Source organism: Cavia porcellus, unplaced genomic scaffold (assembly GCF_034190915.1).
Source record: "Cavia porcellus strain 051 isolate PalLab524CR breed Dunkin Hartley unplaced genomic scaffold, mCavPor4.1 scaffold_14, whole genome shotgun sequence".
NCBI classification, from domain to species: Eukaryota; Metazoa; Chordata; class Mammalia; order Rodentia; family Caviidae; genus Cavia; species Cavia porcellus.
The window spans coordinates 62,534,389-62,551,531 of NW_026947497.1; the positions used below are offsets into that span (position 1 = coordinate 62,534,389).

General features: G+C 38.8%; 1 protein-coding gene across 8 annotated transcripts in view; it reads left to right on the top strand.

Annotated features, from left to right (window-relative positions):
• The window catches only part of Topaz1 (testis and ovary specific TOPAZ 1), a 237,008-nt gene that overhangs the window by 217,135 nt on the left and 2,730 nt on the right, over positions 1-17,143 (top strand). For all 8 annotated transcript variants that reach the window (XM_063261001.1, XM_063260998.1, XM_063261003.1 and 5 more), the window contains 7 exons: positions 4,008-4,074; positions 5,297-5,471; positions 6,139-6,239; positions 8,637-8,802; positions 11,946-12,110; positions 13,595-13,798; positions 16,809-16,992. In XM_063261001.1, coding sequence (XP_063117071.1) covers positions 4,008-4,074; positions 5,297-5,471; positions 6,139-6,239; positions 8,637-8,802; positions 11,946-12,110; positions 13,595-13,798; positions 16,809-16,992 — 1,062 coding nt within the window. The remainder of the gene's footprint in view (positions 1-4,007; positions 4,075-5,296; positions 5,472-6,138; positions 6,240-8,636; positions 8,803-11,945; positions 12,111-13,594; positions 13,799-16,808; positions 16,993-17,143) is intronic.

The window sequence follows — 17,143 nt, forward strand, 5'->3', positions numbered from 1 at the left end:
TCTGGTACAAAAAAAAAAAAGCTTACAGTTCTATGGAACTATAATTCATCTTAAACTATTGCTGGGCATAGTGGCACATGCCTGTAATCCTAGCACTTGAGAGGCTGAGGCAGGAGGATTGTTGAACGTTTGAGACAAGCCTGGGCTACAAAGTGAGCTCAAGGCCAGACTGAACTGCATAGTGAGATCCTATCTCAAAAAGATACCCCCCCCCAAAATGCCAGCTCTACAGTTGTCCCTACAGTCCTTCATAGTCTACCAGTGTAGGGTGACCACGCAGTGTTCTTTAAAGATTGTAATGCTGAACTGATCTAGAGTGATATCCAGGATGTGCTGCTGGTGAAATGTTCTAAATGCAGCCCTGGCAGGATAGCAGCTGGAGTGCAACTCTGCCCTCTGTAGGAAATTTGTTCTTCTCCAAAGAAAGGTTAAAAACCAGAGAAGGAAACAGTATACCACAACACAGCACAAGTGGCTCATATTACTATCAAATAAGATAGACCTCATAGCAGAGAAAGTGAAGGAGGGTCAGGAAGACCACCTCCTTAGAAAATGACCAGTACTTCCAGAAGACAGAGCTCTTAAATGTGTGCACCAGACAACAGCTTCAGAATATATGAAGCCCAGTGACAGAACTGAAAGGAGAAATAAATCTGTGATTACAGAGGAGGGAGGACTTAAAACAGCCTTCTGTCGGCAAGCCAGAGGAATACTAGGAAATCACAAGAAGGTAAAGTAATTACTGCCACTATCAGCCAGTGGGGTCCATGGATGTTTATGGAACTTCCCACCCCAAAACAGCAGGGTGCACATTCTTTTCAAGCACCTCTGTAACGGTCCCCAAGGGAGACTCATATGCTGAAAAATGAAGCAAACCTTTAAAAATGTAAAAGAATTTAAAGTATACAGACTACATTCACTCACCTTAATGTAATCAAACTGGGAAACAATGAATAAATGGAAAAATCTCCCTGCTTAGACATTGAATAGCATACATGGATGAAAAGGAAGTCTCAACTTGTAGACTATAACTGAGTAAAGTGAAACACATCAGTTTTGCAGACACTGTTAAAGCAGGACATGCTGAGAGAAATCTGTAGCACTAGATATTCTAAGCTTAAGAAATAAGAGCAAAAGAAGCCCAGACGCTACCAAGTGGTCCTAAAACTAATAAATGGATACAGCAAGATAGTAGAATAAATATCAACACAAAAGCAGTCGTGTTTCTATGTACTAGTAAAGAAGTTGGGGAGCTAGAATTTAAAACAGCATTATTTATGAGAACTCAAAAATAACACCTAAATAAAAATCTAATGATATATAACTTATGTGCTCGAAGTTACAAAATGCATGTGAAAGAAACCAAAAGATTAAATAGAGGTACATACTGTGTCTATGAATTGAGAGACTAGTCATAATAAAGAATCCCAAAATTAGTCCATTGGTTTAATATATCAGAATGTAGCAAGGATTTCTGTATGTATTAAAAGCTTATTCCAAAATTTATATTCAAAGGTAAAAGTTAGAATAACTAAAACAACTTTTGAAGAAAGAAGAGTATTCTCACCCCCTGAGGTAAGAACTTGTATAGCTACAGTGACCAAGACAGTATGGTATTAGGTGAAGAATGAATGAGTTTGAAACTTTCCTTCACATACATGTCAGAGCTATTTTTATATCTTTATGTGAGTTGTCTGAGTTTTGTCCCTTTTTTGCCCCTCTTTCTTTTGGGTTCTTGAGATTCATAATACAGATGGTAGGCCTCTGTCAGTGGTATACATGTATTACAGTTTTTCCATCTTGTCAGTTATTTGATTTTGTGGTGGTTTTTGCCACATGCAAAAACTTCTATATGTATGCAGCCTAATGTTTCAGTCCTTTTTTTATTTCCCTCAGTTTTTGAGTTTTTTTTTTTTAATTGCTTCTAGATTTTGAGTCATAATTTCCTCTTCCCTTTAGGTTTTAGAGGAAATTTTTCTGGCTCCTTCTGCTATTCATAAGGTTTCATTGTTGTAGTTAGAGTGTTCATCTGTTTGAAGTTTATTCTTAGGTGTGCTGTGAGAAACAGATCTAACTTCATATTTCCTAAAAGGTCATCCACCTTTCCCAGGAACGTGGAAGAATCCATCCTTACTCCAGGGATTCTTGAGACCACCTCCACCAGGGATACCAGCTGTCTTTTTCCCACCTGAGTCCATGTCTCCTCTTGTATGTTAGCCCACAGAGCTGTGTTCCTGCACTAGTAGTGCACTATTTCACTTTTGGTGCTTTAATAATCTGCTTTAATATTTGTCAGGGCCAGTCCTCTTTCATAGTTTTTTTTCAGTGGTTTTTTTTTTTCTGGATCTTCTTATATGAATCCTTTTCCATGTATTTAACACCAACTTCCTAACCCCAGATAATAACTTACTGGTATTTTTCTTATCATTATATTACATTTATGAGTGAGCTTTAGGAAAATTAACATTTATAATGTGTTAACATTTATAATGTGTCATTCTATTCAAGAACAAGGAATGTCTTTTCAGGCTTATTTGTAGATTTTTCAGAAGTGTGTTATAATTTTCCTCATATAAATATTTAATATTTTGGTGCTGTCTCTTAGTATTTTATTTCTTTTGCTGCATCATCATTCACAATTGATGCCTGTGAATGCTTTGACATTTTCTTCCTTTGTCCTGTTTATCGAGTTTGGATGTCAGTTGTTACACTTGCTTCATGAAAAGAGTGGGGAAGTTTTTCTTCACATTCTGGAATAAATTTTCAACCATACTGGCTATTAATCTAAAGACATTTGCACTGAGCTACTTCCCTCAGATCTTTTGCTTTTTGAGACAAGGCCTTGCTAAATTGCGCAGGCTGAGCTGAAATTTGGGATCCTCCTGCCTCAGCCTCCAGAGTGCTGGGATGACAGTGTGCGTCCCCATGCCTGTCTGCAATCAGAAGTGATTTATACAGCACTGGGACAGCTCACCCTCATCAGCCCCGTATTTGACTATAGTACAGCACTATAGTTGCTGCTTTCATTTTTGTCTTTTTTTCCCAGAAGTTATCCGTCTCAGCGATTGTCTTCTTTAAATCACACAGATGTTTAAAGTCTCTTCCCCATGGTCTATACTCTAATGTACTCAGCCTCCCCTCACTTTCTCAGCTTTTCACCCTCAGCTGAGCTTAGTTTTAACTTGAAGTCAGTAAGGCACTATGAGGTTCTTTCTCTCATCTGTTCTCACTTGGGCCCTATTTGTTGGCATTTTTGGTTTTCCTCTTGTTCTGTCACAGATACTTGGGGAGAGGTGACCGTGATGCGGGAGGAGATGGGCAATGATCTCTCTCGTTCTTTATACTCACACTGTTGTGAAGCTTTGGCATTGTGATATATTCTGTGTATCAGCAGAATAGTTTTATGTGGAATTTGCTACTTCATTCTTATTTTGCCTGTAGTTTGAGGAAGAAAGCCATCTATTTAACTGTTATTTTCTTTAGCTCTAAGGAATTTCTTTTTCTCTTTAATTTTAATTTGGTTTTTGATAACAGTAGTCAAACTTAGGACCTCATGCTTGTCAGGCAGGCACTGTGCTGAACTATATCCTCAGCCCTTTAAAGATTTTTTTTGAGACAAGGTCTCACTGTGCAGTTTGAGTTAGCCTTGAGCTCACTTTGTAGCCTAGGCTGAACTTGAACTCACAACGATCCTCATGCCTCAGCCTCCTGAGTGCTGGGATAATGGGTGTACCAGCACACTCAGTTCCTCTAAAGAGTTTTTATGGCATGCTTTATACATTTGGATTTCTCAGGTCTCTTGGCTATAAACTATAGGCACCAGGCAGGATCGTTACAAGTTCGAGACCAGCCTGGGCTACAAAAGTGAGCCCAAGGCCAGCTGAAACCATATAGCAAGACCCTGCCTCAAAAAGACAAAAAATAAATAAACTATACCACCAGTTAGGAGCAATACTGACTTTTCTGGGGGCAAACTTAAGTATAATTAATTCTTTTTATCATTAAAGGTTACAGCTGGGGCAGTTCACAAGGAACTGGAAGCATGACTTAGATTCAGCCTTGAATGAAGTAGAGGTATGACATTTATCTTATAAGTTGCAAGGATCTCTGAAAATCAGTAATCACAAAAAATGTTTGAATGATAGCCTCACTTAAGGGAAAGTTTTAGAAATGTTACTGTGAAAACACTCCAAAGGGCCAGGTGTAGCTCAGCAGCACAGGCACCTTCCTGGCAAGCATAAGGTCATGAGTTCAGTCCCTGATACCAAAAAAGAAATTGCTTTAGGAATAGAAGTTTGATTTTTTTTTTTAAACCAGTTAACATTTTGAAATGTGAACATTTTAATTTCTAGAGTTGTAGATTATTAAATAAACTAAGTGCTCATTTTCAAAATTAACTTACGTTAAAGTAGAACAATAACCCAAAAATTGTTTTTCCTTGTGACTGGGCTGATTTGCACGGTGCAGAGAACTGGCTGTGCATAGCTGTGACTGCAGCGTGTGAAGCAGGGAGAGCTACTGCACCATGCTGTCCAGACATGGAGAGGAAGAAATGGGGATCTGGGCTGCTTCCCACTTCCTCCAGTGTTGTATTCCTCTCAATTCTGCCTGTGTCCTGCAGGTTAAATATGCCTGGGCTCTGTTGAGTGAAGAGGAATCTTGGGCCACATTAGTAGTGCAGCTAATATACATAAGTAACAAATCTTCATATTTAGATTTTTTCTCATGACACAGACATAACCCATAACCCCTGGGCTGCAGGTCGAACACAACTGTTTTAGTTTTAATCTCTTTATATCCAGTTATTTAGTTGGTATAGAAAATTACTTCGCAGCTATAATGAAAAACAGCAGGAAGATAGTTTGCTGAAATTTGCTTTGTAGCCTCTTCTGCGGAAAGGTCATGTCCAGTGTGGCATCCAGGCCCCAAGTCGTCAACAGCCGGATAACAGTAAAATTCAGTCTTTAAAGGAGTAACACATTGCTGTGGAGCCCATTCATATGCTGCCAGGCCTCCTGCCTTCCATAAAGTCTACCTCCCATGTCGCGTTCACATTGGAGAGTGATGTCACGAAGCGATTTCAGTCATAAACAAGTGTGCCCACCTGTCTGGGCTTCACAGAGGCTTCACCATAGTCAGAAGTGAAGTTCAACACTGTTTCTGGCATGATATATGTTGGCTTGTAAGATATGCAGAGTTTATTTTTTTATCTGTCTTTAATGTCTCTATGTGTGTGGCCCATAAAAATGCATAAGTAACAGTTCTTTTTTTTTCTTTTTTTTAATAATTTGTATAGAATTATAAAGAAAAAGATGACTGGACCAAATTGGGAAATTTATACATTAATGTAAAAATGGACTGTGAAAAATTTGTAGATTTCCAAAGATTTTGTGCTTGTATTGCTGAAACACTCACACAAGACTATAAGGAAGAAAGACCAAGTGTTCCTTTTTGTGAATTTGCTGAGACAGGTAAAATGTCATATTTTAAACCAAATAATGTGTGTTGGGAAGGCGCAGTGCTCTTAACAGGATGGTAAAGCTCAGCATAGTTTTCATCTGAAGATAAATTAATGTTAAGGTTTCAGATGTTCTCCTCCCCCTTATGAATCTTACCATCTACTTATTAAGTTGGATTGCAATGATAAAAGGGCAAGAATTGTGTCTCAGTGTTAAATATTTCACACTCTTATCTTTTCCCTGAGATCGGTAAAGCTCTTGCTAACAGATTATACTGGAGCATCTGAATGTTTGTGTCATACAGTTGCTGCTGTCTTCACTGTAATAAGTCAGTACAGTTCATTTAGTTTTGAGATGTTTAAAGCAAGCTTTCCACTGGAGTCTTTCTCTAAAGGGTTCAGCAAACTTTGTAAAAGACCAAGTAATAAATGTTTTGCCATTGTACATGTACAGTCTCTGTCACATATTTTTCTCTATTTTTTAAATAATCTTGTAAAAATTAAAACCATTGTTAGCTCACAGGATGTACAAAAACTGACCACAGGCTCAGTTTGACACTTGGGGTCAGAGTTTGCTGTCCTTGTGGTAGTACGGTACCTGATGATGGCATGTTTATCGTGCCTTTTCTATCAGTGTAACTGTTTATTTCATTTCCTCCCATATGCCTGCTGTTTTTCAGTTATCAAAGGCCCACAGAATAGTGAGATCGATAAAACCTTGCTGGGAAGAATTGGAATCAGTGCTATGTACTTCTATCACAAGCTGTTGCAGTGGCCCAAGGTACTTCATGAAGGTTTGTGGGTTGGGTTTTGGTTTTGGCTTGGTTTGGTGTTACTTTAAAACTTAAGAACAGAACATAGGTTAACCATGCAAATTAAGAACTTGCTAATAATCATTATAGGCAGTGGAATGAGAGCCAGGCTAAAGAGTGAATTACAGAATGTACTGAGCAAGTAGAAAGGAGGTGGCACAAGATGGGTTATCTAGAATCTCCTTTTAGGGAATACTTAGAAGGCTGGGCTAGATATCATACTTACTTGAGGCAGTTTTCCGCTTATAACTTACTTACTTTACCAACTCCTACCAGTACTGTAATTTTGGAAGAGTTCAAGACACTTTTCTTGAGGTGAACTTACGTTATTCACTATTAACACAACACCTGAAAAAGCACTTCTTGGATTATGCTTGGATACTATATACACCATACATCTTGATGTCTGACTTATCAAGGTTTAGCTCACTACAGAAATAGTCTCATGACTCAAAACATACTGTATTTCTGTCCTTTAGGTTTCTCCGAGGTGGAGCAGAGGACTCAGTGAAGTCTAGTAGAAGGCAGGAAAACCCAAACTAGGGAAGAAGTGCCAGAGAAATGGGGTTACCCAGAGGGTGGCCACTCCTAAATTAACTATTGAAGTATAGCTTTTGTTACTTGCTAGCTGTTCTAAAGGAAGAATTTCATAACTGCATCTGTGTTAGATAACATTAAATTTATCACTTACATAAATATAAAAGTTATGAATTAAAAAATACTTTTAAACCCAGCCCGGTTGTACAAAGGGCCCCAGGAGATCTTGAGCCTTTTCTGTGGTAGACCTGGGGGTGTGTGTGGGGTTGAGAAGTCCACATTTTGCAGTCATGTCCAGTTTCAGGGGAGCCATGGCATTTGATTATGGGCCTGTAAGGAAACCAGGGCTCCCACACAAGAAGACCCTGTTTGAAAACTCGTCATGTTTTGCTGACACTTTGTGTATGAGTATGTTTAAACTTGGTTATTACTCTTTTTTTTCTTTTAAGAAAGATTTGCTTGGCTGTGTGTAGAGGTTTCGGTCCATAGTGGGCAGGCTCCAAGACAGCACACAGCACAGAGGACAAACAGTCCTTTTCAGAGGCTGGGGATTTAGCTCAGCGGCATAAGCGCCTGCCTTGCAAGCAGGCAATCGTGAGTTCGATCCCCAGTACCGATAAAAAAGGAAAAAGACAAAAAAAAAAAACCAAAACTAACAGTCCTTGTCAAAGCAGGGGAGGCAGAGGGCAGCAAGCACACGACAAGCAACCTGGTTATTATTTCTTAAGACATTAGGAGGTTGATGAATTGTTGTCTATCTTAATTAAAAATTTTATCTTATTTAGAAAAACTTTTATCACCTTAATTAGTATAATTTTTAATGATGCCTATTCCTTTTTTGAGCACCATTAAAAAAAACAGTGACCTGAGGATATAGCTCAGTGATAGAGCTCTGAGTATGCTGAAGGCTCCACAGGAATAAAAGGGAAATTGTTGAAATTAAAAATATCTTTTGAGGGGCTGGGGATTTAGCTCAGCGGGATAAGCACCTGCCTTGTAAGCAGGTGGTCATGAGTTTGATCCCCAGTACCGATAAAATAAAAAAAACAAAAAAATCTTTTGAAAAATGCTTGCATTTATAGAGTGAGATTGTGAAAGACTCTGACATGATAATAAGCACCTGGCTCAGAATAATATGAGATACAAAATGAGGGTGTGCAAGCGCACACGCACAGGCCAAGCCACACCTGCAGCCTGTTGTAGTACAGCCCACAAGCAAGGGGCATAGCAACAACCAGAAAGAAGTGCGTCGACCAAAGGCAGCCTGTGAGGCCAAGTGTTCACTCTGTTTACAGGAGAGTACAGCTGCTGGTGGCAGGTACTACACATATGTCTAATTTCTGATGCCACGCCAGAGGTCTCTTCAAGCAGGACCCATGAAATAGTTTATTGAATCAAAACCTATTTTCAGCCAACAGTTTCATCCTTTTTTCACTATCATTCTTTGTGCTGTCTGTCCCTCCTAGACCTGGGATCAATCAACTGAAGAAGAGTAGAAACATAGAATCAGTGCCTTTCCACAGTGAGCAGGAGACCCTTTTGCCAGATGAAAGGTTGAGAGGAAGCACAGGCTGTGAGCTGCTGAGCAGCACTGCTGAGAAAGGGCTGGTTAGTGGAGCTGGGAGGAGTGGGGAAGAGGAGGCACCCTGGCTCTCCCCTTCCTCTCCCTCCCCAGGGCTGGGCACGCCAGCGTCAGACAGCCTGGGCAGTTTAGAAATGCCAGTCTAGGATGACAACTAAACTAGGTGCTGTCTTCTGCCTGCTTTCCTACGGTGCCGCAATACTGTAACGGCTGTATCCAATTAGTGTTCCAATTATTTTCACTCTAGGGAAGGAAGGTCTTGGATAAGCTGTATGAGTTAAAAGTACATTTTACAAGTTTAAAAGGACTCACAGGGCCTGCAAAGGTAGCACCAAGATGTCAAATTGTGAACATTGCAGCAGAAATTTTTCTCAAAAGTGGAAGCCTAGATGGTGCCATTTGGGTATTGAGGGGTAAGTTCTGAGATACGAAGGTATAAAGTCACCTGTTAAACTTGTTATACATTTTTATCTATATAATGACCTAGGTTCATGTTGAACCTTAGTGAATGTGTGTGTAAATATGTTGTTCTTATGCAAAAAGGTGAACTCTTAACAGATGGTCTCCTTCTGGGTGTCTCCCCAAAAGAGTTAAAGTCGTCATTGCAGGGATCCTTGCACACCCATGTTCATAGCATGGTAGTGGAGCACAACCCAGAACAGCCAAGTCTTGGAAGTGGCCTACATGTCCCTCAACAGAGGAACAGATAAAGAAAATCTAGTGTTTACACACAGTGGACTACCGTCTCTAAAGGAGGGTAAATTTGAGTCATTTGTAGGAAAATTCACACTTTGAATCTATAATGTTATGTGCAATAAGTCAGACACACAAACTTAAAAATCATATGATTTCTCTTATATGAGAAACCAGACATTTAAATAAGTCAAAGAACAAAGTAAAGAGTGACAATAAGAAATAGGGAGATAGAACTTTGGCAGATGGGAAGGGGACTAAGAGATTGGGGGAGGGGTACATATATGTGATGCCGGGGGTTTAGCTCAGGGGCTTAAGCACTTGCCTGGTAAGCACAAGGTGGTGAGTTTGATCCCCAGAACCAAAATAAAATGTGTGATGTACATGTACCAACTATTCACAATGATTGTATGTATAATATACTCTAAAACACGCTAATGAAAAAGAAGAAAGTGTATGAACCTAGTTTCTGGCTATGGCCTTATCATTACCATGCCAAAAGCTTTACCTGGGTTATCCTGATTAATCGTCATAGAAAGCCTGCATTCGGGACTATTATAGTCCCCATTTTATAGCTTTAAAATGTCAGCAGTAGGGCAAGGGATATACATTAGCAGCACAGCACCTGCCTGGAGAGTACAAGGTCGTGAGTTCTGTTCCCACTACCAAAACAATAATAAAATGTCAGCAGTACTAAACAGCTTTCCCGGAATGACCAAGGAGTGGAGACCAAACGCAAACCCAGCTTTAAGAGCCCTGGCTTCAGCTGCTGCATGAAATCCCGACTACACGCTGCATAAAGGAGGCAGCTTCCCACTGGTGGTTTATTTCCCTGGTAAGGCAACAAATGACAGTGAGATTAAGCCAGGAGCAGCTTAGTGTGTGAGATTAGTGTGTGAGAAATACAAATTGAGACAGCGCAGTGATGTGCCTGTGTGTCAGGAAAGACGATGACTTTGGCTACTTGCAGCATCTGGTTTTATTTGATTACATAGGCTATAAAATGAAGAATGCTCAGGAATCTTAGTATAGATGGGATGATAGATTTTTATGAGTACAGCAAAGGGCTCCCATAAATACACATGCTAGCTAGTACCCACGTCCTGTACACGTGAGTGCATGTGTGCATTTGTAATATACGCACAGTATATAATCCTTTGTGTAATGGAATGCAGGGCTTGAGTAGACAACAGGTTCGAAAGTTTGGGTATTTTCTGCCACTTAGGAAATAGCCAGGAAGATTCCTAAATAGAAAGAGTAAACAGGATACAAAAATAGAAATTAATGCAAGCCAGAGATCACAAGCTGTGTGAGACAGAAGAGATTTGGCAAGAAGTGGGAAGGAGGGAGTAGCTGATAAAAATGGGATTGGAGCACCCCTCATATCAGGACCCTCACGCCACCCATCTCCAGAAGAGCCCTTGCCCAGACTAAGTACAATCTGTAGCAGTCATGTGGAGAGGTAAGATTTCGCTTTGATGTTTCAGTTTTAAGATTGTTTTAAATTCTGTCAGTTTTAAATATCATATTCCTTTCTTGCAGTGACAATTTCATTACAGTATAATTTTCGTAAGTTTTATTTTTTAAAAACAAGGTCCCACAAAAGTGATGTCCTGAGAACATGTATGTTCTTCAAAAGGGTTTTCCAGTCAACAGGTCGCTCCTTAGAAAATGCAGTGGGTCAGTCTCATGTATGTTAAGTGAGATTAATCCTGATTCATAAAAAGAAAAATGTTAAAAATTATAAAATGCCACTCCAAACCTGCCAGTCTATCAAAGATTGAATCTTGGTGATATAATTTTTGTGAGGGTATAAAGAAATGGGCATTTATAGAAATTTCATTAGGGACTCTTTAGCAAAATGTCTGTCAAAAATTTAAAATGTTTATTTCCTTTTGTTTACTAATTCTACTCTAGGATTTTGTTTTGGGGCGTGGGTTGATAGTATCAGGGACTGAACCAGGGCCTCACACATGGCAAGGCAAGAACTCTACTATTGAGCTATATGACCAGCCTTAAAGTTTTATTTTGAGATAGGGCCTCACTAAGTTGCCTAGGCTGGCCTCCTGAGTAGCAGAGGTCAGAGGCATGCCTGAGGACTTTATGAAGCTTGCTTTGGCACTGTCCAGTCTTTCTTTGGCACTTTTTGTATTCGCCATGCTGATGAGATCACAAAAAGGGTTTACTCCTACGCTTCGCCCAGTGGAGAAAGAATACCAAAACAGGAAGGGAGTGGTATTCAGGAGTGTCTTGTTACAGGCACACTGAGTAGATTAGGTAACTATGCAGTATTAACATTTCTCATGTTTTAGCAAGTTAGGGTTCTGTCCTACAACCTTACAGTTTATAACTTACATATATGACTCTGTACCTGTAGTCAAACATTTCCAAACATTTCCTAGCAGAAATTGTTTTAAAATTAAACTGGGTCTGGGGATGTAACTCAGCGGCACAGTACCTGCCTGCAAGCACAAAGCTCTGGGTTCGATTCCTAGTACAAAAAAACTGGAAAGAGAAGCTGTCCCTCAGTAGAACCAAAACTTCATTGAATTATGTATACTTTATTGTAAAATTGTGGAACCTGTTTTACAAGCAATAGTTTATATTAGGTACTCATAATCTAGATATTTTTGTTCTGTAAGTCTTATACATTTACATGAGACGAATTAATAACAAGTAGAAGAAGGTGGTTATTTTTAATCGTTCTAGGATGAAGAGCATCACTATATGTTTCTAATAACTTTGAACTCTTTTGAGTATACACATTTAAGTTTTGCCACATTCTCCAAACGGTATTTTTAAATACTTGCTATTAGGTATAATTTTCAAGGTGTAAAGTACTCCTTTTTTTCTCTTTTGGAAGAATCAGAGTGGATAATCAGTACTCCACTTTGGCCTTGTGATAGACTGGATGTGCTTAATCGACATAACTTGCTCTGTACAATTGCACATGAAATCATAGCCAAGAGCCTTTACAGACAGGCATTTGAAGTTTTGCAGAATCTACCAGGTTTTCAAAATCCTCAAGGTATGTTTTTTAAAAATCTAGCCTAATTAGCTTTTGTCCATCTGGTGTTTAGCTATTAATAAAAAACTGTTTCCCACCTGTTTGAGTTGTTTTGTGTTCCAGCATACTTTTTAATGAAGTCATTTTCTGTAAAATGTGTTCCTGCAGAACAGATATGCTTTCCTCTGGTTTCAAAAATCAGTGGTGCTCATTTCTGGATTGCTTGTCAGCAGCTCCTAACAAGAACATTTTTGTTGTTCCTCTTTCTCTGTGTCATCTGAAAACAGTGTGCTTAGGTGTCCCCAGCAAGCTTTGCATCTTAAAGAATATTGCATTTGAATAATGAAGAATACCTTTTTCTTCTATCACTAAATACATACAGAACAGTTTACATCATCTTGGAACATAGATAAACTTGGAGTAAATGCAGGCAGTTCAAGGACAGAATGCCACCACAGGCAGAGTTAGTTAGAACTCACCGAGGTGAAAGCTCAGATCATGGGTGGGCAAGCAGAGAGGAGTCCTGAGCAAAGGCTTTGGTCAGGAATGAGCTATGCAGTGGGTCCTAGAAAAGATGAAAGCCTTAATTCTAGGTCTGTGACAGTGAAACTATGGCCCAGAACTATGGCACTTAAACTATGGCACTGAAGCGTGTTTTTGGAAGCTCTAAGGGGTTTGCTATTACCATCCTAGGGCCCCTTCTTGGTGCCTTTAGCATATCCTCTAGAGCTCTTCCGTTTTGCATTTATTCTGCTGAGCTGCTATGTTATAGCATTGTTATGTGTTTCTCCTTTGGCAATTCTTTATCTTAGCCTGGCACAGTGACTGCCATCTCGCAGCTGCTTTGTGGATGGCTATGTTGACAAAGTGGTCAAAGGCAGACTGAACAGATAGTAGCTGCGCAAGATTTTGGAAGACCTAAAAATGGCAAAGTAAAGGAGATTTCTTCTGTGCCAAGGGCTCCCTGGAGTCTGGAAGCGATGTAATAAAGTTGATGCGTAGGCAAGTTTCTCTAGTGAGAGTGTTTGAGACGGAAGGTAAAGGGCATCATTTCCTGTTGAGACCTGCACCACCAAAAGACCCTAAAGCAACAAAGACCTAAAGTCTAGATCATAGACCCAGCTGAACAGAAGGAATAAAGAGCTGGAAGTCTCTGAGATGCAACTTTTCTTTAAATACAAGGTCTGAGCTGTTATTTCATAAACAGAATGGTGGAGTCCTTCTAGACATTGCAGGTCCCAGTCTCAGTGGAGACCAAGTTCACAGGCGCTCACACTGCTCCTGAAATCTTTGTCAGGCTGTTTTTCACATTCCCCATTACAGAGGAGACAGCATGTTTGTTTTTGTCACATGCTTCTCTGTTTTTTACTTCACTGATACGTAGGGCGATTGCATTTTAGTGACTGACTTCTACAGTGGGTAAAAAAGGGCCAATGGGAAAAGGCACAAGAGAAGTCTGAGAAGCTAAGATGAATCACTGGTGGTACCAATTCTTTTCATTTCAGAAACGGTGGAGCTCTCCCAACCTAGCCTGCTTTTTAATAAGCTTTTAGATGCCTGTATAGAGAGCAACAGTCTTGGCATGTCATCCTCAGTGGCAGAATTCATGGTTTCCAAGAACATCCCTATTGATTTTTCCTTCCTGAGAAGATTAATTACTTCTTTAGGAAGGAGTTGCTTATGGCTCAAAGCCAGAACCCACTACAAAAGTAAGTTCCATTTGATATTTTTAAATTGGATATATCATTTTTAGTTTTATTTTCTAATTAAGGGTCCACCTATTTAAGACCACATTTTAAATATGAGAAAATAGAAGTTGATATTTCAGATTCAGAGATAGTAGTCTGAACAGATCTGTGCTTTTGAAGCTTGTTATTTCTCATTTCCAACAATTGCATCTTTATTTCTTTGCATATTAGCATATCTGCTAGAGGACAAGCAAAGGAAATAAGTGACAGAATTTGGGCCATTTTGATGTATTTTATAAAACAGGAGATAAACAGTTGAGCAGAGTGAAGTTTACAGAGTACATACACATTTTATTTATCCCTGCTGTATCCTGGGTCTTCGAAACTTAGAATACATGGCAAGGCAGTGTGGGAGACCCTGAGGTGCCTTGGTACTGTGGCACATGGCACTCAGCAGTGTTCGCATGGCTGCATGAACTGCATCCATCTGTTTACAGCTCTGACAGACAAGCCTGGGAAACTAGCACTTTCTCTGGTCTCGACCACCTCAAAGGTATTTTAATTCTAAAGTAATTCCATGTGGAATCTAGATCCATAAAAGAATTTTTTCTGCCTCCTTGCATAATTTGTCTTAAATTTCCATTTTTGTCATGGCCATGAATATAACATCTATGTGTCCATGACATGTCTCCCTGAGCCAGATGTGTCAAACATCCAAGCTGCCTCTGCCTGAGCTAGAAGTGTTTCTTAGGCTACCTACCATGTGATCAGGTAGATCATATGATCACCATGTGATCACTTTAGCAGGTGGTCATGTTTCCTCTCACAGTGAGAAGGGAAAGAATTAGGATATATTAAGGTAGTAAGGTCAGTAACATACACATGTCTGTGTGCTGGATCATTATGTAAAGTATATTTTAAAAATGTTTTTTGAAAGCAGAATTTTTTAAAATGATGATGAAAAACGTTTAAAAGAAAGAATTGTGTGTCCACAGCTCCTGCATTCAGTCATTGTGTGTTCAGCTCTATCCTGCTTCCCTGCATACTGCCGGGAGCCACACCCAGTGTCATACCTACTATGCTTCTGATTTTAGTTTTTAGAATTGAAGTTATGGGAAGGTCATCTTCCAGATAATGGTAAACTAGAACGACATGCCATCGGAGATAATTATATGCTGTCTGAGCAAAGCATAAACCTGAAAAACCTATGTGACATTTCTATAAATATATTTTTAGTTTGACATAAAATTTTGTGTTAAAGCAGCTAAATAGTTATTTTAAAATTTATCAGCTTCATTAGGATATTTTCAAATATCATACAATTCACCACTTAAATTTTACAATACGGGGCTGGGGATTTAGCTCAGGGGCATAAGCGCCTGCCTTGCAAGCAGGCAGTCGTGACCCCAGTACCGATAAAAAGGAAAAAGACCAAAAAAAAAAATTTACAATACAGTGGTTTTAGTGTATTCGCAAAGTTGTATAGTCAGTACCACAATCAATTTTAGAATACTTTTGTCATTCCAGAAAGAAACCACATGCCCATAAGTAGTTGCTCTTCATTCCCCTAAAGTCCTTTCATCTCTAATAAAGAACTGCTTTTAAAGATTTTTCTTTTTTTTTTTTTTTAGCTATACACTAAAGCAGTTAAGGCCTCTATAATTCCAGACCTTTTGTGTTAGCACTTTTCCTTTATATGATCCACACTTAGACCTTACTGCGTATGGACTGTACTTCTGAGAGTTAGGTAAAGGGAGTGATGGGATAAAGAGTCTTACTGATTTTTTTTAATGTACCTGAATTACAAAACTACATTTAGTAATTTATAGCCATTGAAGTCCTCACAACACTACAGTACTCACTTTTAAAATACTATTGAAACATCTTTTGGATTTATGTCCAGACACAGCTTAACATTTGCGGTGAAAACCTTTTAATGTTTTATAACAACACCTATAATATGGGAGCAATGCCACCCAATTTCAGAGATAGTAAGTTCAGGTTAAAATGAGGTGTTTAGTACAGATGCCTGAAAACATGGTAAATTCCCAAGGACTGGCAGTTAGCATCCACATTAGAAATAGTTCTTGAAGAACTTAAAACATTAAAAAAAGAAACATTTCACACAGATTTTACACACAAATTTATTCATTTTGGCAAAATATCACACTGTAACATTGTCTGTGTACAGTTTGATGTCCTGGGAGTTTTTTAAAGAGGATTTCTTAGCACTCCTAAAAAGCATCTAGGCAGTTTAAAAATCTCTTTTCTTAAAAGGGAAAGTTTTAGGATGTGAATTGATGAATATATCTACAGGGTACAGAGCACTGCAGAATGGAAATGTACTTTATATCTAAATGATTAGCAGACTATTAGACAATCGGAACACTAGTGCATAAACTGTAAATATGTAAAAGTTGCTGTTAGATCAAAGCTCATTAAAACCAAATTAGATAGTCTTGTTTTATTAATTATCCTGAAATTATGGTGTATTGAAATAAATGGAAATTTGCCATTTGAAAGTCTTCAGAGTATTTTTTTAAATTGTCACTTTTTTTTCTTTTTTGTGGTAATGGGGATCGAACTCAAGATCACATGCTTGCAAGACAGGCGCTTATGTCGCTGAGTTAAATCCCTGGAGCTTCATTTTATTATTTTAAAAGTATTTTAGAATGAGTAATGTCAGCTCAGAGCCAGGTATGATGGCACACACCTGTAACCCTGTAATCCTAGCTATTCCAGGGATGTAGTTTAGTGATAGGCACACTTAGATCAATCCTCACTACAGCCAAAAAAGAAAAAGGGAGGTAAGCTCACTATCATAGAATTAGTATAATCTTGTGTGAAGCATAACAGTAGAGGCAGAGGATTTAGCTTAATGCTATAAGCGCCTGCCTGGCACATGTGAGGTCATGAATTCGATCCTCAGTACCCCATCAAAAAAATGAGTTACTGTCACCTATGGACACTTTACTACTTTGGAAGTCTGGGTTGGAGTTGGCGTTAAATTGATGTATTATTTAACTTTCAGGTGCTCTTTCTCTGGGTTGCTATCCACCATTGGAGGGAAATTTATACCGAAAACTTCTACTGATTCCTTGTTATTTATCTGAGATTGAAATGCTTTTAGCTATTGAAATCTTCTTGGTATCTAATGCTAGTAGTATTCAGAGTCCGGGAACTTCTACACAGGTCCTACAAATAGTTTTGAAAAGGTTGGTTTATAAAACTTTATCTGCATTCTGAATATAACTTGTGATTTGACACCTGCTCTAGAATATAAATGTTTTATATATCTACATATTAATACACATTGTGTGTCTATGTTGCAAACTTCCTTAACATTTATATTGACAAAGAATTAGG